At 38.7% G+C, this 17,751-nt stretch overlaps 1 protein-coding gene across 3 annotated transcripts in view; it reads right to left on the reverse strand.

The window, feature by feature from the left end:
- Window positions 1-17,751, reverse strand: part of CENPC (centromere protein C) — a 94,085-nt gene that overhangs the window by 24,511 nt on the left and 51,823 nt on the right. For all 3 annotated transcript variants that reach the window (NM_001045881.2, XM_010806157.4, XM_005208030.5), the window contains 3 exon segments: window positions 3,590-3,672; window positions 4,819-4,962; window positions 16,082-16,346. In NM_001045881.2, the coding sequence (NP_001039346.2) occupies window positions 3,590-3,672; window positions 4,819-4,962; window positions 16,082-16,346 (492 nt within the window).

Here is a 17,751-nt window from a genome sequence, read left to right on the forward strand (position 1 = left end):
TAAACATTTATTAAAGGAAAAAAATACTAACAGAAAAAAAGTTAAGTAAAAGGAAGAATGAAAATCTAAGAAACAACAAACTAAAAGAAAGCAGGGAAGCCCAATGTTAATATTGAAAAACAAAAAGACTACAAAGTACACTGAAATGTACATGGCAATGACTGCAGGAAATGCCAGAGACATACAGACCATTGCAAAGGAAAGACTCTGGCAGTCCTTAATGGACCTCACAAGTGGTAAGGATACAAAGAATAAGAGTAATATAAAACACAGAATGTCCATATTTAAGATCTAATTGTTCTCTGCCCTAATCTGCCCCTTTTCTGCTGCTGCTAAGTCGCTTCAGTCGTGTCCGACTCTGTGAGACCCCATAGACAGCAGCCCACCAGGCTCCCCCATCCCTGGGATTCTCTAGGCAAGAATACTGGAGTGGATTGCCATTTCCTTCTCCAGTGCATGAAAGTGAAAAGTAAAAGTGAAGTCGCTCAGTCGTGTCCGACTCTTAACGACCCCATGGATTGCAGCCTACCAGGCTCCTCCATCCATGAGATTTTCCAGGCAAGAGTACTGGAGTGGGGTGCCATTGCCCCTTCTCTAGTGGTCTCCAAATCAAGAAATGATGTCTTTTTTTCAGGGGTCCAGGCTCAAAAATTTAAAGTTCTTTATCCTTGACACCTCACTTTCTTATACACCCTACATCCCATCCATCAGGAAATCATGTTGACTCTACCACCAAAAATACCTAAAATCATACTTCTGCTCTCTCCACCTTCCACTGCTACCACCCTAGTCCAAGCTACCACCTCACACAGGAATTACAAGTTTCACCAACTGGTCTTCCTACTTCCAACCTTACACCTGACTCCTTGAATTCATTAGTTCACCCCTAACATGTAGTCTCGCAGAAGACAATGGCACCCCACTCCAGTACTCTTGCCTGGAAAATCCCATGGATGGAGGAGCCTGGTAGGCTTCAGTCCATGGGGTCTCAAAGAGTTGGACATGACTGAGCGACTTCACTTTTACTTTTCACTTTCATGCATTGGAGAAGGAAATGGCAACCCACGCCAGTGTTCTTGCCTGGAGAATCCCAGGGACGGGGGAGCCTGGTGGGCTGCAGTCCATGGGGTTCCACAGAGTCGGATACGACTGAAGTGACTTAGCAGCAGCAGCAGCAGCAACACATAGTCTACAGCAGCCACAATGATTGCTTATAGGTTAGTCACGTCTCTCCTCTGCTCAAAATCCTCCAGTGGCTTCCCACACTCCTGCATAAAGCCCAAATCCTTATGGTAGTCTTTAACATTGTATAAGATCTTTCATTCTTATTCCCTCTGTGACATCATCTCCTACTACTCTCTCCTTTCATTCTCTTCCTCCTCCCCCTCCTTCCCAGCCTCCTTGGTGTTTTTCAATCAGAATTGAGTCTTTACCACATCAAAACCTTTGCCCTTATCTTCTATCTGCATGGAGCGCTATTTCCCCATACAGCTGCATCATTTGATTTCTCACCTTTCTCATATCTCTGCTCAAATTATCACTTCTTCAGTAAGACTTTTTCTGCCCATCTACCTAAAAATCTAATTCCTATTTTCTACTCCAAAAATCTGTACTTTATTTTCTTACTCTCAGTATCCCAACAAACCACAAATTTTGATATCTTTTTCCCATAGAAGAATGTACAGTAAGTATTCCATAATATTCCATAAATATTTAAGAATTTCAAGTATTAATATTCAAAGTATACTAAAATATATATTCATTTACATTAATAATGAGTGTATACACATATTTTCATCCACATCTGTACACAAAAAGGGGCTTCCCAGGTGGCGCTAGTGGTAAAGAACCCTCCTGCCAATGCAGGAGACATAACAGATGCGGGTTCAATCCCTGGGTTGGGAAGATGCCCTGGGAGAGGGCAAGGCAACCCACTCCAGTATTCTTGCCTGGAGAATCCACAGACAGAGAAGCCTGGTGGGCTACAGTCCAAAAAGTCACAAAGAATCAGACACAACTGAAGACTTAGCACACATGCGTGTACACAAAAAGTAGTAATATCTTTTTTAAGCATCCACAGAAGAATTATGAAATTCTTCCATGAGTTATGTGTTCTAAGCATATTCAAAGAATTAATAATACAGGCCAAAGTTATCTAGAACAGTGAATCAAAACTAGAAACTATAAACAACAACAACAAAAAAAACAAAACACAACTTCTTAGGATAACAGTGAACACTGCATATTCAACATATACCAGTATTAAATCTAAGCAGAGGACCCTTAGTGGTGATCCAGTGGTTCAGAATCTGCCTTCCTAGGCAGGGGATACAGGTTCAAACCCTGGTCAGAGATCTAAGATACCATATATTGCAAAGCAACAAGCCTTCACACCCCAACTACTGAGCCCATGGGTCACAACCACAGATCATGTTCCACAACAAAAGATCACCCATGACTTGAAGATCCAACGTGCCGCAACTAAGGCTCGACAAAGCCAAATAAAATAATATATTAAAAAAGAAACTAAGCAAAGAATGTATATTCATCTTTGGATCAATTCATATGATGAGAATTGCTATCACCATTTTATAAATAAGGAAGCTGAAGCTAAGAACACTTAAAAACCTTACTCAACATCGCTAACTGGTAAAGCTAGACTCACTTCCAGGTTCCTGACTATGGAGACCAAGCTCTTGATGAATGTACTCTTTTAAAAAACATTTCGGTCAAAGAAAAATCACCACTGAAATTTAGAGTATACAATAGTAAAAACACTCTATTAAAAAAAAATTTTTTTTAACTAAAACTATACTCCAGAAAATGCAAACTCTTTACCAAATAAAAAGTAGAAAAATAAATATAAAAAGCATTCCACTTAGTAGAGAAAAATAATAAAAGTAAATCTAAACAGAGGGAGAAAAAACTATTTAAAAGGAAAAAGAATTAGTGAAGTAGGAAAGAAAAAAAAAGTATAATATATCATATGTCAAGCACATTCTTTAGGGGCATAAAAAATTATAAAACTATAAAGAGGCATTTTTAAAACTTCAACATTTAGCTTCAGTAATCATCAATATATGGCGAATCTTGCTTCATTTATACTCTTATCAGCCTGACATTTTAAACTACTGGAGTAGGCACCTTAAATGCCAATTATATTATGTCCTACTTCAAAGAAAGGACCGTCACTCATCTTACTCTTTCTTTTTATCTTTCCCTCCCTCCCTCTCGCACCCAGTTGTAAGGTTTTACAAATCTCTAACCATAAAATAAGGCTCTTAAGGGTAGGTCAATACATTTTTGCCATAAAAATGTCAATGGTGATAATTTAAATGAAACACAGCACAGGGACTTCCCTGGTGGTTAGTGGCTAAGAGTCCAGCTTCCAATCCAAGGTGCCCAGCTTCAATCCCGGGTCAGGGAACTAGATCTCACATACTGCAACTAAGTGTTCACGTGCTGCAACTAAGACCCAGTTCAGCCACATAAATAAATAATAGATATTAAAAAAAAAAACACAGCACACCTTACTCCATATTTATAATGCTATAAAAATCAAGACAGTAGAAAATAAATCATAACTTACTCAAATTTTCCTGAACTACATTATCATCCACATCTGAATTGTTCTTTCCAGACGTTAAATAATTCTTGAGCCGAAAAGGTCCACTTAAGGAAAAAAAGGAAACCACAAAATTTGTGCTTTTGTAATATAGCTATTTAATATAGCTATCTTTATGGTCATTTTTCTCCTAAAACTGCAAAATGTTTTGTTTCTTATAATACCATTAGTGATGTTAAAGGACGTTAAGAGTATACCTACTTGATTCATAAAACAAAAAGTTTAAAAATCTACAATTTAATCCCACATTTGATTTAAACACAGTAACACTGAATTTTACAACCTTTATACTAACTCATGAGTCAGAGTTACACATTTAAGTTAGCTCAATAACACACTTTGATAAAAATCAAATCATTAGAAATAAATCAGCTTATCTTAATTTTTTTTAAAACTACCGGCAAAAACAAGTAATTGAAAATTGTTCAGAAATGACTTGGTTTATCCCAGTCCTAGATCCTCATCCTCCTATTATGAACCCAGGACAGGCCTAGTAGTCAAGAGCTTTCAAACAGTAAAGAAATCTTAGTTATCCCTTCAAAGTCTGAAAATCTGCTATAAATTTACCATTCCTTCATTTTGAAAAAGCGTTTATGACTTCAGATATTATGAGTAGGGTAATTTGGTTTACTCGCTGAGTATGCTCTCTTTAAACATACATCGACAAATTCTTAGATAATGCTTCTTTCAAAAAGTATAGCCCAATTCTAACTCCCTTCTGAGTATGACATAGACTGAGTGACTTGTTTCTAAACAGAATAAAATCCAAGACTTCAAAGACTAGGTCATTAAAAGACTATGACCTCTGTCACAGCCACACTTTCACTTGGATCATCTGCTTTGTGGGAAGCCAGCTGCCTTATTGAATAAACCAATGGAGACAGCCACATGACAAAGAAACTCTAGCCTCCAGCTAATAACCTGTGAGCAAGCCACTCAATAAGTAGATCCTCTATGCTCTAAACAGGCAAAGGACTGCAAACTAGATAGATATCTTGATTGCTATACCTCATAAGAATCCCTGAGCCAGAACTAGCCAGCTAAGTCACTCTCAGATTTCTACCACAGAAACTGTGAAACAATGTTTGCAAGGCACTAACAAAATTAAAATGAACCTTTGGGAGTAATTTCTTACAGTCAATGGGTAACAAATATAGTGAGTAAATCCTATTATCCTTAGGACACATGCATACCTTCCTTCCAAAATTGAAGTCCCAGGCTCTCCAGAATCCAAGTTAGACTTTGCTGGTGTCGTGCATGTATATACACTCTTTTGAGACTTTCGATGAACATTTTGTGCAGCCATAGTATCTTGATTCTTTGAGCTTCCTGTATCGCTATGAAAATGAAAAGTCTGTAATTGTTCACATTTCTTCAAAAATTAGTTCTTCCATAAACATAACACAGGTGGGCAGACAATACAATACTCACAAATATCAAGTAATCTTGTTCAGGTCCTAAAACTTAACAAATAGTCCAGGAAGGAAATCTGATTTTAGAATCTACTAAAAGCTTTAATTTAAAAAATTCTGATAAAAGAAATGATAAAGACCTAACCTAACTAAGATAGAAGTTACTTCTGCTACTGCTGCTGCTGCTGCTAAGTAGCTTCAGTCGTGTCCGACTCTGTGCAACCCCAGAGACGGAAACCCACCAGGCTTCCCCATCCCTGGGATTCTCCAGGCAAGAACACTGGAGTGGGTTGCCATTTCCTTCTCCAATGCATGAAAGTGAAAAGTGAAAGTGAAGTCGCTCAGTCGTGTCCGACTCTTCGCAACCCCATGGACTGTAGCCTACCAAGCTCCTCCATCCATGGGATTTTCCAGGCAAGAGTACTGGAGTGGGGTGCCATTAGAAGTGACTAACTGGGAGTAATTACCTAAAGGCAGCTTATGACGTAGGGAAGTGAAATGAAAGTCGCTCAGGGGTGTCCAACTCTTTGCAATCCCATGTCCATGGAATTCTCCAGGCCAGAATACTGGAGTAGGAAGCCTTTTCCTTCTCCAGGGGATCCTCCCAACCCAGGGATCAAAACCTGGTCTCCTGCACTGCAGGCGGATTCTTCACCAGCTGAGCCACAAGGGAAGCCCAAGAATACTGAAGTGGGTAGTCTATCCTTGCTCCATCGGATCTTCCCAAGCCAGGAATAGAACTGGGGTCTCCTGCATTGCAGGTGGATTCTTTACCAACTGAGCTATCAGGTAGTTAATCATAGCTTTTGTTGAAAATCCTTAAAGAACTGAAACTGTTTTCTTTGATATCTCTACCCAGCCTCCTGACAAACAGTACTGTTCAGAGGAACGTAGGCTCACCTCTTTGGTAGCTGCCAACTACTTAGCTTACTGCAAATACATGAAAACAAGATACATTATTCCTAGATTGTATAAATCTCTTCTCTCGTATCTCCCTTACAAATCCCATGTTTTGTTTCTTGACTCAGTCTACCAGCTTATTTTTATCATTTGTGAGGATAAAACTGCAACATAACTAAAGAGCATGCAAAATTCTGAGTATTCTTTGATAATTTATTTTTGGAGTTTCTAGTCTCCCTCCAGGTCCTACCATCAGTCAAAACAAAACAAAACAAAAGGATTGTTAGAGAATACTATAAACAACTGTATACCAACAAATTAGATAACTAGAGTGAAATGGACAAATTCCTAGAAACACAAGAATTGCCAACACTGATTCAATAAAAAAAATAATCAATTTCAAAAGACTTAGAGAATAAATCAGTAGAAAGAAAACTGCCCAGATGATTTCACCACTGAATTCTACCACCATTCAAAGACTTAACATGACTTCTTCACAAACTCTTTCAAAAAAACAGAAAAGCACTTCCCAACTCATTTTATGAAGTCATTGTTATCCAGATACCAAAGGTGCACAAAGAAATCACAAGAAAACTACAGACCAAAAGAAAACAAAACCCCTCAACAAAATACTAGCAACATAAAAACAGAATTATGTGTCATGATCAAATAGGATTTATACCAGAGATGCATGTTGGGTTTAAGCCAAAAATCAATTAATGTAGTACATTTTATCAATAATAAAAAAAAAACTATCACATGGTCACCTCAATATACTGATGCCAAAAAAAGCATTTGACAAAACACATTTTTTCACTATAAAAAACACTCAACAAACTAGGAATAAAAAGGAACTTCCTCAACCTGATAAAAGGACATCTACAAAAACCCCACAGCTAATAACATATGGAATGGTGAAAGACTGGTCGCGTTCCTGTTAAGATTAAGAACAAGACAAAGTCGTCTACCATGCCACTCTTACTGAGCCCAGTATTAAAGACTTTAGCCAGAGCTATAATGCAAGAAAAGGCATCCAGATTGGAAAACAAAAGTAAAACTATCACTATTCACAAATGACATTCATGATCTTTTACTTAGAAAGTCCTATAAAATCTATTTTTAAAAGCTATCAGAACTAATACATGAGTTCAACAAGATTGAAGGATAAAGATCAACATAAAAATATCATTTCTATACATTTGCACTGATCAATCCAAAAGTAATATTTAAAAAGCAATTCCATTCACAACAGCATCAAAAGGGATACTTAGGAATGAAATTAACAACAGAAAATATAACATATTACAAAAACACTGTTGAGAGAAATTAAAAAAGATCTAACTAATAGGAAAAACAACCCTGTTCATGGATCAATAGACACTGTTAAGACAGCAATATTCCTTAAACCAAAAGATTCAAAGCAATCTATATCAGAATTCTGACATCTTTGCAGAAATTGACATGCTGATTCTAAAACTTATATAGAATTGCAAGACTCAGAATAGCCAAAATATTCCTAAAAAGAAAACTCACACTTCCCTATTTCAAAACTTAACCTCTAACCAATGATTATCAAAACAGTGTGGTTCTAGAACAACTGATATGTAGACAACAGAATAAAATTGAAAACTCAGAAATAAGCCCATACATCTATGATCAGTTGATCTACAAAAAGGGTTCTAAGACTATTCAATAGGAGAAAAATGTCTTTTCAACAAACAGTTATGGGACAACTGAATAGTTTCATGCAAAAGAACAGGGTTGGACTCTTTACAGCATGTAGAAAACTTAACTCAAAGTGGATCAAAGAATTAAATTTAAGAGCTAAAACTACAAAACTCTTTAAAAAAAAAAAGGGGGGGGGGTAAATCTTCATGAACTTGAATTGGACAAAGAATTCGTAGATATGACACCAAAATACCAATAGCAACAAAAGCAACCAGACAAAATAGATAAGTGGGACTTTATCAAAATTAAAAACTTTTGTGCTTCTGGTAGTAGGAAAGCTTCTGTGTGTGTGTGTGTGTGTGTGTGTGTGTAGTATGTATAATATATATATTTTAGAAAATTTATGAATTTTTGCCAAACCAAAAAAATTTATGACATTTTGATTCCACTTGTTTGACTTAGTATGAACAGAATGCTAGATTTCTAATTTGTATTCACTCAAAACTTTGATATAGTTCCATGTATTTTGGCATCTAGTATTACTGCTAAAAGTCTAGAAAATTTATTATCTTAGTGATTTGAAAAAAATTTTGAATGAGGATGGAAACTTCTAATCTAATTCTGAGAATATAAAGAAATACTATGTTGTTAAAAAAACAGGAAATTAACAAGTGATACAGTATTATTAACTAAAGTACAGATTTTGTTCAAATCCAAAACTTTCTGCTACTGCCCATTATTTGTTTTCATACCTTATTCAAGGCTCCACACTGTATTTAATTGCACTGAGTAGCTTCAGCTGCATGCAACAAATTCTGGTAAAATCTCTTTTTTTATTCTATTACAAATATTTCCTAATTTTCCTTGTTATGGCCTTTTAGATACACTCATCATTTAAAAGTGGACATTTAATTTCCAAATACATGGGATTCTGTATAAAGTATGAATGAATGAAAGTCACTCAGTTGTGTCCAACTCTTTGCGACCCCATGGACTATACAGTCCGCGGAATTTCCCAAGCCAGAACACTGGAGTGGGTAGCCTTTCCCTTCTCCAGGGGATCTTCCCAAACCAGGGATCAAACCCAGGTCTCCTGCATTGCAGGTGGATTCTTTACCAGCTGAGCCACATGGGAAGCCCACAAGGGAAGTTTAAGGTATCCTTAACATGAATTTCTTATTTTTATACTAATTTCCCATTCAAATGCTTTCTTCTCTGCAATCATCCTCTGTGTTTTTTTTCAGTCTAACTTCATTGAGGCTTTCAATGGCTAAGTTGAAGATCTCTCTTGGTTAAATGTCACACTGTACTTGTGACATCATACCTGAAGATATGTGGGTTATTTTCAAGTATCTTTTGATATTGATTTCTAACATAATTCCACAGGAATAAAAGAACAGACTGTATGATTTCAATTCTTCAGACCATGAAATTTTTGCACTGTTCAATTTTTGAACATCCCTGGATATGTTCCTGTATCTCCTAGTTTACAGCCTATAGGAACTTGAATAGAATTTATATCCTGCTGTTGTGTGAAAATTGCATAAATCTTAATTATGTTAAATTGGTTCACAGTGGTTTTCAGGTCTACTATATCCTTCTTCTCTGTATACTCATTCTATTAATTTTTGAGTTTTTATTGAAATGCCAACTAAAAATCTTAATTTATCTACTTAAAAAAATTATAATATATAGTAGAACTGTATGTAACCTTGTTCTATATTTTCTAAGTTTTCTGTAAATGTGTTAGCATACTTCCATAAATTAAAAAATTAAAATTAAAAAGAAAAAAACAACTTTCATGCTTCAAAGAACACCATGAAGAAAATGAGACAACCCAAAGGATGAGAGATTACCAAATATGACTTATTTGAAAAGAAACTTATATCTGGAATAAATAAAGATCTCTCAATACAATTCAGTTAAAAAAATGGCAATCCAATTAAAAATCCACAAAGGATCTTAGTCTTCACAGAATGCAAATAAAAATCACAATGAGATACAACTTCATACCTATTAGGATGGCTAGAATCAAAAAGCCAACAAATGTTGACAAAGATGTGGAGTCACTGAAGTCAACTACTGATAGGAATATGAAATAGTGCAGATGCTTTGGAAAATGATTCTGCAGTTCCTCAAAGGATTAATGTAAAGTTATCATATGACTCGGGCTTCTCTAGTGGCTCAGTGGTAAAGAATATGCCTGCAATGCAGGAGACTGAGTTTAATCCCTGGGTTGGGAAGATCCCCTGGAGAAGGAAATGACAACTCCTGGATTCTTGCTTTCTTGATGATGTTCTTTGAAGCACATTCTGTTATATTTTGATTATCCATTCATCCATTGCTGGACATCCGGGAAACAACCTTTTGATTATTATGAATAATGCTGATAAAAACATCTGTGTACAAGTGAAAGTGCTGAGACATATGTTTATTGTTGTTTAGGTGCTAAGTCCCGTCTGACTCTATCATGACCCCATGCATTATAGCCCACCAGGCTTCTCTGTCCACAGGACATGTCACATTAGGACGAGTAAAATATCAAGACAATTACATGTTTCATCTTCTACACGTAGTAAGTAGACTATACAAATGTCTCAAAGATCTTCCTTTCTATGAACCCAGATACCCAACAGGTATCCTAAGCAGATACTGTAATAACTATCAACTTTGGATGTTTCTAAATAGTCCCATTATGTGTAAGATAGGGATCAGATCAGATAAGTCACTCAGTCGTGTCCGACTCTTTGTGATCCCATGAATCGCAGCTCGCCAGGCCTCCCTGTCCATCATCAACTCCCGGAGTTCACTGAGACTCACGTCCATCGAGTTGGTGATGCCATCCAGCCATCTCATCCTCTGTCATCCCCTTCTCCTCTTGCCCCCAATCCCTCCCAGCATCAGTCTTTTCCAGTGAGTCAACTCTTCGCATGAGGTGGCCAAAGTACTGGAGTTTCAGCTTCAGCATCATTCCTTCCAAAGAAATCCCAGGGCTGATAGCCTTCAGAATGGACTGGTTGGATCTCCTTGCAGTCCAAGGGACTCTCAAGAGTCTTCTCCACCATCACACTTCAAAAGCATCAATTCTTTGGCACTCAGACTTCTTCACAGTCCAACACTCACATCCATACATGACCACAGGAAAAACCATAGCCTTGACTAGACGAAACTTTCTTGGCAAAGTAACGTCTCTGCTTTTGAATATGCTATCTAAATTGGTCATAACTTTCCTTCCAAGGAGTAAGCGTCTTTTAATTTCATGGCTGCAGTCACCATCTGCAGTGAATTGGAGCCCAGAAAAATAAAGTCTGACACTGTTTCCACTGTTTCCCCATCTATTTCCCATGAAGTGATGGGACCGGATGCCATGATCTTCGTTTTCTGAATGTTGAGCTTTAAGCCAGCTTTTTCACTCTCCACTTTCACTTTCATCAAGAGGCTTTTGAGTTCCTCTTCACTTTCTGTCATAAGGGTGGTGTCATCTGCATATCAGAGGTTATTGATATTTCTCCCAGCAATCTTGATTCCAGTTTGTGTTTCTTCCAGTCCAGCGTTTCTCATGATGTACTCTGCATATAAGTTAAATAAGCAGGGTGACAATATACAGCCTTGACGTACTCCTTTTCCTATTTGGAATCAGTCTGTTGTTCCATGTCCAGTTTTAACTGTTGCTTCCTGACCTGCATACAAATTTCTCAAGAGGCAGGTCAGGTGGTCTGGTATTCCCACCTCTTTCAGAATTGTCCACAGTTTATTGTGATCCACAGAGTCAAAGGCTTTGGCATAAGTCAATAAAGCAGAAATAGAATTTTTCTGGAACTCTCTTGCTTTTTCCATGATCCAGCGGATGTTGGCAATTTGATCTCTGGTTCCTCTGCCTTTTCTAAAACCAGCTTGAACATCACACAGTTCACATATTGCTGAAGCCTGGCTTGGAGAATTTTGAGCATTTCCTTACTAGCGTGTGAGGTGAGTGCAACTGTGCAGTAGTTTGAGCATTCTTTGGCATTGCCTTTCTTTGGGATTGGAATGAAAACTGACCTTTGCAGTCCTGTAGCCACTGCTGAGTTTTCCAAATTTGCTGGCATATTGAGTGCAGCACTTGCACAGCATCATCTTTCAGAATTTGGAATAGCTCAACTGGAATTCTATCACCTCCACTAGCTTTGTTCATAGTGATGCTTTCTAGGCCCACTTGACTTCACATTCCAGGATGTCTGGCTCTAGGTCAGTGATTACACCATCGTGATTATCTGGGTCGTGAAGATCTTTTTTGTACAGTTCTTCTGTGTATTCTTGCCATCTCTTTTTAATATTTCTGCTTCTGTTAGGTCCATATCATTTCTGTCCTTTATCGAGCCCATCTTTGCATGAAATGTTCCTTTGGTATCTCTGATTTTCTTGAAGAGATCTCTAGTCTTTCCCATTCTGTTGTTTTCCTCTATTTCTTTGCATCGATCGCTGAAGAAGGCTTTCTTATCTCTTCTTGCTATTCTTTGGAACTCTGCATTCAGATGCTTATATCTTTCCTTTTCTCCTTTGCTTTTCGCTTCTCTTCTTTTCACAGCTATTGGTAAGGCCTCCCCAGACAGCCATTTTGCTTTTTTGCATTTCTTTTCCATGGGGATGGTCTTGATCCCTGTCTCCTGTACAATGTCACGAACCTCATTCCATGGTTCATCAGGCACTCTATCTATCAGATCTAGGCCCTTAAATCTATTCCTCACTTCTACTGTATCATCATAAGGGATTTGATTTAGGTCATAACTGAATGGTCTAGTGGTTTTCCCCACTTTCTTCAATTGAAGTCTGAATTTGGCAATAAGGAGTTCATGGTCTGAGCCACAGTCAGCTCCTGGTCTTGTTTTTGCTGACTGTATAGAGCTTCTCCATCTTTGGCTGCAAAGAATATAATCAATCTGATTTCGGTGCTGACCATCTGATGATCTCCATGCATAGAGTCTTCTCTTGTGTTGTTGGAAGAGGGTGTTTGTTATGACCAGTGCATTTTCTTGGCAAAACTCTATTAGTCTTTGCCCTGCTTCATTCCGTATTCCAAGGCCAAATTTGCCTGTTACTCCAGGTGTTTCTTGACTTCCTACTTTTGCATTCCAGTCCCCTATAATGAAAAGGACATCTGTTTTGGGTGTTAGTTCTAAAAGGTCTTGTAGGTCTTCATAGAACCGTTCAACTTCAGCTTCTTCAGCGTTACTGGTTGCGGCATAGACTTGGATTACTGTTATATTGAATGGTTTGCCTTGGAAACGAACAGAGATCATTCTGTCGTTTTTGAGATTGCATCCAAGTACTGCATTGCGGACTCTTCTGTTGACCGTGATGGCTACTCATTTCTTCTGAGCGATTCCTGCCCACAGTAGTAGATATAATGGTCATCTGAGTTAAATTCACCCATTCCAGTTCATTTCAGTTCGCTGATTCCTAGAATGTTGACATTCTCTCTTGCCACCTCTTGTTTGACCACTTCCAATTTGCCTTGATTCATGGACCTAACATTCCAGATTCCTATGCAATATTGCTCTTTACATCATTGAACCTTGTTTCTATCACCAGTCACATCCACAGCTGGGTATTGTTTTTGCTTTGGCTCCATCCCTTCATTCTTTCTGGAGTTATTTGTCCACTGATCTCCAGTAGCATATTGGGTACCTAGTGACCTGGGGAGTTTCTCTTTCAGTATCCTATCATTTTGCCTTTTCATACTGTTCATGGGTTCTCAAGGCAAGAATACTGAAGTGGTTTGCCATTCCCTTCTCCAGTGGACCACATTCTGTCAGATCTCTCCACCATGACCTGCCCATCTTGGGTTGCCCCATGGGCATGGCTTAGTTTCATTGAGTTAGACAAGGCTGTGGTCCTAGTGTGATTAGACTGACTAGTTTTCTGTGAGTATGGTTTCAGTGTGTCTGCCCTCTGATGCCCTCTTGCAACACCTACCATCTTAATTGGGTTTCTCTTACCTTGGGCGTGGGGTATCTCTCTTCACGGCTGCTCCAGCAAAGCACAGCCATTGCTCCTTACTTTGGACGAGGGGTATCTCCTCACTGCCGCCCTTCCTGACCTTCAACGTGGGATAGCTCCTCTAGGCCCTCCTGCCTCCCTCGGCACCCAGGCCCCCAGGTGGTAAAGTTGACAGGCGACGAATTTGCTTCTGCGCCATCTTCTGTTGGATGCTGTCTGGCCAGTGGTTGGCCAGGGGCGGCGGGCGGGAGGAGCTACCCCACGCCCCCACGCCTGAGGCCAGGGGCAGTGGCCGGGAGGACCAACCCCATGTCCGAGATAGGGATACTAGATCAAATTCAGAAACTCAACATAAAGACTTTATTTTTATACCTTAGTATTTCTCTCAACCTGTAACTAAGGCTTATCTGCTTTGTTTAATAGAACAGTGATTTATTTACACATTCAAGTAAAAACTGGGCTAATAAAATACCTAGGTACACTTATTTATCATAAGTGTACCTTCTTTACATGTAAAAATAGAGCTAATACCTATCCTCTCAACCTCTCAAGATTCTTAACAAAAACCACATGATTTAAAGAATGTTGCTGCTAAGTCGCTTCAGTCGTGTCCAACTCTGTGCGACCCCATAGACAGCAGCCGACCAGACTCCCCCATCCCTGGGATCCTCCAGGCAAGAATACTAGAGTGGGTTGTCATTTCCTTCTCCAATGCATGAAAGTGAAAAGTGAAAGTGAAGTCGCTCAGCCGTGTCTGACTCCACCAGGCTCCTCTGTCCATGGGATTTGCCAGGCAAGATTACTGGAGTGGGTTGCCATTGCCTTCTTCCAATACAAAGAATAAGTTACTCTAAATATGAAGTCTGACATAAGATAGAGGGAGCACTGCAAATCATTGGGGGTAAACGTACAACTCAGTGAACTATTTATAGATAGTATGCACCATAATGTCATATAGTAATGTATTTTAGAGTATTCTAATCATGTATTCACTACATCCCCAGCACCTGCAATTTCTCATACATAATATGCATTAAGTATTTTTTAAATGAATGAATAAGCAAATGCTATATCAAAAAGCAAAAATGCCTAAGAGCAGTATTTACTAGGTTGTCAGGACTGATGAGAATTCATTGAAAGCATCTAGTGAACACTTGATAATAATAAGCACTAAAATATGTTAAATATTACCATCTTATTGGGAAAGGAATTAATGCATTCCCAATTACAAAAATTATATTAATCTCACTTAAAAGAAAGCAACTTGTACTTCCCTAGTGGTCCAGTGATTAAGAATCAGTCTGCCAAAGCAAGGGACATAGGTTCAATCCCTGATCTGGCAAGATTCCACATGATGCAGGACAACTAAGACCTTGCACCAGAGCTACTGAGCCTGCATTGTAGAACCCGAAAGCCACAACTACTGAAGCCTGCTCATCCTAGACGAGGTGTTCTGCAACAAGAGAAGCCACCACAATGAGACATGTGTGCACGGCAACTAGAGAGTAGTTGTCCCTGTTTGCCACAACTAGAAAAAGCCCACACACAGAGCTAAGACCCACCACAGCCAAAAATTAATTAATTAATTAATTAAAGAAAATAAAAAAGAAAGCAACTCAAATGATACACTCAAAAACAAGATGGGGACTTCCCTGGTGGTCCAGTGGTTAAGAATCCAACTTGCAATGCAGGGGACATGGGTTCAATCCCTGGTTGCAGCACTAATATCCCACATCTTGCAGAGTAACTAAGCCAAAGCACCATAACTACTGAGCCCACACGCCACACCTAGAAAGTCTGTACACCACAACTTTGATGTAAAGAAGATATGACAAAACACCCCCTATGCCACAACTAAGACCCAATGCAGCCAAATAAATAAATCTTTAAAAAAATTTAATGATCAAGATGATAAATTTTATGTTTTTATCACAATTTAAAAAAAGGGATTGTAAGCTGACAATGGCACCCCACTCCAGTACTCTTGCCTGGAAACTCCCATGGGTGGAGGAACCTGGTAGGCTGCAGTCCATGGGGTCGCTAAGAGTCTGACACAACTAAGCGACTTCACTTTCATGTTTCACTTTCATGCATTGGAGAAGGAAATGGCAACCCACTCCAGTGTTCTTGCCTGGAGAATCCCAGGGATGGGGGAGCCTGATGGGCTGCCGTCTCTGGCGTTGCACAGAGTCGGACACGACTGAAGTGACTTAGCAGCAGTAGCAGCAGCAGCTGACAATAACACCTACCTTATTAAATTTATCATCATACCTCATGTGCTATGTATTATTCCCCATTTTAATATGAGTAAACAAATTCAGAGTACTATTTAGCCTCCGGGGTCACCCAGCTAATGGCACACCATGGATTTACTACCAGGTCTGTCAGACTGTAGACTCCTTTATGCTAATACTGCTTTCTATAAATGATTAAATAACAGAGACATTTATTAAGTGTTGAACAAAAATAATTACTTTGTACATATAAGAGACATTACCCAGAAGGATTAGGATTTTTCTTCTTAGCCAGGTCTGCTTCATTGCTTCCCAATGATTCATTCTGGGAACCACCAGAATCTTTAGCACATGAAACCTTCTGTGCTTCTGAGCTGCCTTCATTAGCTCTCTTCTGCTTTTTATATGGAACAGCTTTTTTTCCAATATTCTTAGATGACTGCTTTGTTTTTTCAGCAGGTGGTTTTTGTCTACTGTTATGATACACTGACAGTTCATTTCTTACTGAAGAATTACTAGAAAAAGAACCTACAGGATTAAATGATAACGTAAAGTGAGCATACGTTTGATTATCTGGCTCACAAAAATATCAGTATTATTTATATTTTTCATATAAACATATACATGCACCCCAATCTCATAGTAATCTACATTTGTTTTCAAGTTAAATTCATAAACTATTCAGCTCTTCACTTTATAGATTGTTGTTGTTGTTGTTAGTCTCTAAGTCATGCCTGACTCTTCCCAAGATCAGGGTCTTTTCCAGTGAGTTGGCTCTTTGCACCAGGTGGCCTAGCATCAATGAATATTCGAAGTTGATTTCCTTTAGAACTGACAGGCCTGATCTGCTTGCAATTTACAGATACATGGACCAAATCTTTTAAAACGATCACAAATTTTCAAAACCATCCTCTTTGGCTCTGCCCACTATAATAACATCCTGGTATTTCCCCAAGGTCCCAGTTTCATCTTCTCACTCTCTGTGTACTTTTTTTGAAGGATCTATCTATACAGAACTTTAATTACTATCTATATTCTGATATAATTATTATCTACATGCTGATATCTATAATATTGACCTACCACTCTCCCCCAAATCTGCCACTCTAGTTTTATTTCCTATCTTAATGAAAAGTGTCACTACCTCAGATATATAAATCATCTGAGTCTCCTGCCCCCAACCACAAGCAATCCTAAATCCTATCACTATACTTTCTTTTGAATTGAAGTCGCTCAGCCATGTCCAATTCTTGTCACCCCATGGACTATAGCCCACCAGGTTCTTTCAGCCATGGGATTTTCCAGGCAAGAATACTGGAGTGGCTTGCCATTTCCTTCTCCAGGGGATCTTCCCAACCCAGGGATCGAACCTGGGTCTCCAACATTGAAGGAAGATTCTTTACCGCTGGGCCACAAGGGAAGAATGGTTCTCAAATTCTTTTCTTTTAAGCTCTGCTGCTTGTCATTAGCAGGGACCTTTATCATTTCTTATCTGGATCCTTAAAACAGCCTCCAAACTGATATCCTTTCTCTACCCTTGCCATTCTTCAATCCATCCTTTACACTGTTTTAAGAATCATCCTTAGAAAACATAAGTTGAACCACTACAATCTGGTTAAAATTTGTTAGTGATTACCCATAGTTTAAGGATTAAGTTCAAATATGTTTGAGTCAAAGTGAGTGAAAAGTTGCTCAGTCGTGTTGGACTCTTTATGACCCTATGGACTGTAGCCCACCAGGCTCCCTCCATCCATGGAATTTTCTAGGCAAGAGTACTGGAGTGGGTTGCCATTTCCTTCTCCAGGGGATCATCCTGACCTGGGGATCAAACCCGGGTCTCCCGCATTGTGGTCAGATGATTTACTGTCTGAGCCATCAGGGAATCCCCAAATATGTTTAATTCTAATTTATTACTACATCTAAGTGCTTTTTC

The sequence above is a fragment of the Bos taurus genome, chromosome 6 (assembly GCF_002263795.3).
Source record: "Bos taurus isolate L1 Dominette 01449 registration number 42190680 breed Hereford chromosome 6, ARS-UCD2.0, whole genome shotgun sequence".
In the NCBI taxonomy this organism is placed as follows: Eukaryota; Metazoa; Chordata; class Mammalia; order Artiodactyla; family Bovidae; genus Bos; species Bos taurus.